This window comes from Zea mays, chromosome 7, assembly GCF_902167145.1.
Source record: "Zea mays cultivar B73 chromosome 7, Zm-B73-REFERENCE-NAM-5.0, whole genome shotgun sequence".
Taxonomy (NCBI): domain Eukaryota; kingdom Viridiplantae; phylum Streptophyta; class Magnoliopsida; order Poales; family Poaceae; genus Zea; species Zea mays.
Genome location: NC_050102.1, coordinates 32795210 through 32800840, shown reverse-complemented (window position 1 = coordinate 32800840; position 5631 = coordinate 32795210). Strand labels below are relative to the sequence as shown.

The following is a 5631-nucleotide window of genomic DNA, read 5'->3' as shown; positions in this document are numbered from 1 at the left end:
AAGAGGTAGATGCAACCTTAGACTGGTCTAATACTTGCACATGCATAATAACCATCAGCTCATAGAGCATGATATACAATGTTCTATGCAATTCTTGCGTGTTGTTTAAAATGTCACCTCCTTTTGCAGGGAAACAACATACATGCCCAGATCTATCCTACGTTATGCCAGCAGTTTAGTGCTCTACTTGATGAGGGAGGGGTATACAACTTGAAGTATTTCTTAGTCAGGAAAGCTAACAGATTCTACAAATCGGTAGAAAACTGCAGCATGATTAGCTTTACAAAGTGGACTACAGTTGAGGTTGTCCTCGAGATCCCCCCTGCTTTTCCAGTTTGCACGTATAACCTCACTCCCATAGAACAGCTCCAGCCGTGCGTGGACTACAAGGAATATTTCACTGGTAACTTTCTAGGCATAGTAGTTTACATGTTACAAGTAACATAAATACGGTACTAATGCCCTCGCCATGTCTATGGTAGATGTGCTCGGTGTTGTCAGTGTGATCTCCCATGTTTCAACACTACGCACAAGGGGACGACATGCTGAAGTTATGAAGAGAACAGTCACTATAAGCAATGCAAGGTATCCTATGCATTCCTGCCTGCTATACATTTCTTTTGGTTGCCACTTATGTGTATGTGGTCCAGTTTTATTTGCCATAACATAGAAAGGAACTTGTGAACAGCCTGCAACCTGAACCACATATTACCATTGTGTGGGGGCTACCACTTTTTATTCTCTGCGTTAGCAAAATTGTCCATGTGCTCAAGGAAATAGATAAAAGGAAAATGCAAGAGGCACTAAGAACGTCATTAGATCACGCGAGGGTCATTTTGCGTCCAAAAACTTAGCAGGACTATGTTCACAACTCATGCAGGGTTATGCTGCAAACAGGTTGGCCATAGTGGGAAATGAAAAATGTCATCTTCCTTGCAGACCAAAACTGGTTCTAAACTACCTATGTCTCCAACCGACCATACTTCGTTGCAATGTACCTTAGAAGAGACCCTTTTCCCTGCTCATTCAATCCTCCATGCCTAATATTATCTGTTGCCTGGACACACTTTCTTTTAGTACATGGGCCTACCATGCACACTGTGCTCACATAGAAGATTACTAAACAGCTTCAGCTGCCATCAAGCATTTAAACAAGCAGCAATTTTGAAGCCTAGCATTTAGTGTTCTACATACCTCGCACATAGTTTGCAATATGAAATAGCACTCTAGATATATAGTTTATGGCTTTTGTTTCTTTGCGATGTCCACACCTAGCACGATACGATGAGCAATTTATTTGTAGATTTACTGTTCTACACCCAAACAGGGATACTGGGCCTACTGTTGATGTCGTGCTTTGGGGCGAGCGGGCCACAGCTTTCCCAGCTGAACAGGTGCACAGGGACAGTGGCTCCTCTCCACGGATCATAATATTTGTTGGCACTCTCGTGAGGAGTTACGCTAGTAAGTCTATCACAGCCCTTTGGTTGCACAGCTAATATACATGGGCATCTGACAAATTCCATTGTTTTTAGATAATGTGTCTTTATCGGGTGGATCATCATGCAAGTGGTACATAAATGCACCGGTCCCAGAAGTAAACGCTCTCAGAGTTAGGTAGCTTACTCATCCTATGTTTACATACATACAATTTTCAGTCATCTTTCTCACCAAATCTGATTACTGCCATTTGTAAACCGACATGGATAAACAGTGCTGAACCAAACCACCGCCCTGTCATTTGGGATCAGGGAAAAGTGGCTGCTGAGAGTCCAATAGTCGCAGTTCCTGAACACAAGAAACTCAAGGATATTAAGTACCTCCATCCTTTTGAAAATAAGGTCCCTCTACTCGGCTAAACCTTTCAGCCCTAAGATTTATCGCGGGTTCATAGCTGTTTACTTCAATTACATTGTTTACAGAAGAAGGAATGGCTTGTCATAGTAAAGGTGCTCAAAATTGATAGCTCGTGGTGGTACAACGCATGCAAAAAATGCCTTAGGACAACCAAACCACACGGTGACACATACAAGTGCACCAATAATTCCTGTGACAACATCGGATCGCCTACCCCAAGGTCAGCTCTTATATGTCTCTCCCTGTTTTTTAAGGTTTTGCTAGACATCTTCTGTTTTTATCTAAATATGTTGACTCATACGTGTTCCAGGTTAAACACACTGTAAGCATGATAGACACAGACCAACTCTACCCCTTTCAGTTGCATATTGCAATTTGCAAGGAAATAATAAAAAAAAGTAAAAAAAATCATTGTACACATTTCCTATCTGTCTTTGATTCTTGAACCCATTAGTTTTTACAATGCAAAGATTCATAGATACCCAACTGATGTCAAGGATGTAAATACGCCCTAGAAATTTGTTTGAGGTATGCACAACATTGAAACATGGGAAACATCCCAGTGCAAGGCTTGCTTACCAATCGAGTAAATAGTAGATATGGCTGCTTGAGTTGCAGCTACTGCCACAAGAGTTGCTATGATGGAGGCTAGCCAGTATATGGCCTCTGCAGTTAGAGTACCTCGACTTTAGTGTACTTTAGTACGCAAAGTATTAACATACCGTAACAGTGGTCGGATAAGCCTATGTCAGTTTGTGCATGGTGTGCTTCTTTTTGTGATATAGCAGAAAGAAACCTTGTGAAAGCAGACCATGGCAACTAGAGGACATATTTAGTGTCTGGGCCAAAATCTAGATCTAAATTGAACTAAGGCTTTCACTGTCTACAGATTCCATGTTTAGTGATGTCTACCAATCAAACCACTCTGTGTAGGTACAAGATATGCCTCACCGCTGAAGACGACACTGACACCGCCGAGTTTATCTTCTTTGGACGGATGGCGCAGCGCCTCATAAAAAAATGTGGACACCCTCATATCAACTAATCCGCCTGGTTTCATTCCAAACGAAATTACAAACCTACTGGAGAAGTCTTTCGAGTGGAATGTTAGCTTCACCGAAAGCACAATTATTTATAGCAGTGTTTCCTTCCAAGTGAATGCTATAAATGCAGAAATGGATGGTGGCAGCACACTTCCAACTACACCGGCCTCACAGCCATCATCGACCATACTATCTAAAGGTAAAGCTTATCGTGTTTGTTTAGTCGAGCTATGTACATTAGTTTGTGCCAAGTTAGGAATGAAAATTATGGCTCGTTTTCTCTGCTTGTTTATTTGATGTTCCACTCTGTTCTACTTGTGTATGTCGGGTCACCTAGGGCTAAAATGACACAGCATGCAGCATCTGCCCAATAGACACATGCTGCAGAATTCTCACCTGAAACTAGCCTGATTGAAACTCAAATGGTCAAATTGAGAATGATTAGTACACATGAAAAAAATGACTAAACTCATACACTGCAGCTCTTTGTGGCTCTAACCTGCTTTTTGGACTACTTGCTAACTCTGCAGCAGGGCAAGGATCAGGTGTCACACAAAACAAGGGGGTTGCCTTCATCCACGAGCCGTCGCTAACACCGGAGAGTCGAAAAGTTTCGTCTAGCGCCAAGGTGCACTGTTGTACTCAGTGGAAAAAACAGCTACCTACAATATAAAGCCTCATTCTCCTTCTGTATACACTGAGAAACAGGCTCTACACATGTCTTTTATTTGCATTGTATCATACAGACAACCCCACATCAAGGAGACAACCTGCTGCTAGGAAAAGAAATCATCCCTACTCTGGCTAACGTGGAGACGCCATCAGGAGCCCACAACACCCCTGGTGCCAACACTCTCCGCCTGGTACGAACTCCATGTCACAGTCATCAATATTAGTAGTCTATCCTCAGTATTTGTATCTTGTCCTCTTGCTGAGTTAACATGAAAAAACATTTTCCGGTGCTGCGTATGCTTACGCAGCTTCCATTTCCTCAACTAAATGTCTAAATATGCTTCATCTATGCATCCATTTACCTTAGCATGCATGTTATGCCCTGTGCATTGTTCCAGTTGCCTCTAAAACTAGCAAATTCGCAGGCTGACGCTTACAGTGTGCTAGATGGATCTACAAACAAGACTCACAAAAGTGTTACCAGGAAAACGTTAGCTTCATGCCAAGAAAATTGCCTACACTATTATTCCCATATAATGACATCACTCTTACAAGCATGACATGGGAACAAAATTTACATAGGTCTCGCACATCACCTTCCAAGAAGGCTGCCAAGAAACTTTTTAGAGATGAAGGCATAACCGATGACGATGTTGCTGGTTCCACAGACGTTGATGCTGAGTAATGGTATGTCCAATTCTTCCCTCCAATTCTTACATGTATATAGTATAAGGTAGTGGCCACTAGGTACATCAAAATCCAAATGATCAGTAGTAACTACTTTTAGCCAACTAAAACACTATGATGCATAGGAACAACATTCAAAGCATGCTCCGAGGTCATCAGATATTTCAAACAAAGCATTCTAAAACTAACAATAGGTCCATATGGGGTCCATTGAACTAATAAATAAACAAAATAGAAAGTGGTGTAGCCTTCTACCAATACAAATCAAAATAGAAATTAGCAAGTTTTTAGGAAAGATGTCAATAGGCTGAGACATCAACAAGTCAACAAATCGATAGCCAAATGATTTCAAATGTATTCCCTTCATCACTTCTTCGGTCGAAATCTACAGAAAAAAATTAGACATTATATTTGAAATTGCAATGCTTGCCAAAACTTCTTAATTCACTGCTACCCTTTTTTAGTTGCAGTGCTTCTGGACACGAGCACCACCAGCTATGGAAGCTCGCTTTTGGGAACTGAGGCTCGCTTTTGGGAACTGTCCCAGTTCGTCTAGGTTACTCTTAGAACTTGCCTCCTTGTTGTGCAAGGAGTATCGTTCTATGCTTGTAAGATATGAGCAGCGCTATGATGTGTGCGTGGCTGCAAGATATGCCTTTTGGTGCTTCTAGGGTAGTGACTGGTTATTTCTATGCTATGCGTGCAATCTTGCGAGGACCATACTTGTGATATGTAAAGCATGCCTATGTAGTCTAGGCTTGAACAAACCAGACACATTGCTTCCCTTGGTACTTCTACTATTTCGCTTTGTCATCTTGTGCTACTACCAGCTATCTATTTGCCGTTCCACTCACTTTAACATATAATTGTTATGTGGTCACCAATCAGACGCGTCTGTTCCAGGTTTTTGTTTAGTTCAGCTTTTTGTTTAGTTTCTATTGAAATTTTGGTTCTTCATTGGTGGATGTCGAGGATGGCAAGAATGAGAAAGGTTCCAGTGTTTATCAACAAACGTTGTAGTCATGTGATTATGCTGTTGTATATGGCTTCAGTTTACCTGCTGCAGAAAGGTTCGTGTTAGCTATTTCTCATTTTATTGGCCATGCTTGCTGAATAATACACTTCGCTATTTATCGTCCTTCAGGTTCTCATTACTTGTATTATTTGTCAAGTGTTCCTAGAAAGCTCTCAGAGGTCAGAATTGTTCTTTGATTTGACAGGTGAAATTATGGATCCTTTCTTTACCATCTATTACTTATAAAAAAATTGTTATAATTCTGGCAACCTTACATGATAGCGTCATTAGTGTTCACTCAGTCGCCATGCTGTTCGTATCACTTATCGACGCGTAAACCAGTTGTTTGCTTGGCCG

General features: G+C 41.3%; 1 protein-coding gene across 1 annotated transcript; it reads left to right on the top strand.

Annotated features, from left to right (window-relative positions):
- Positions 1-270: 270 nt before the first annotated feature.
- On the top strand, positions 271-4815 carry LOC109939345 (uncharacterized). Its single transcript, XM_020540936.1, has 7 exons — positions 271-403; positions 483-585; positions 1328-1464; positions 1536-1617; positions 1715-1841; positions 1923-2077; positions 4730-4815. The coding sequence occupies exons 1-7, from the start codon at positions 271-273 to the stop codon at positions 4779-4781; spliced, it is 789 nt and encodes a 262-aa protein (XP_020396525.1). The 3' UTR covers positions 4782-4815.
- Positions 4816-5631: the final 816 nt, after the last annotated feature.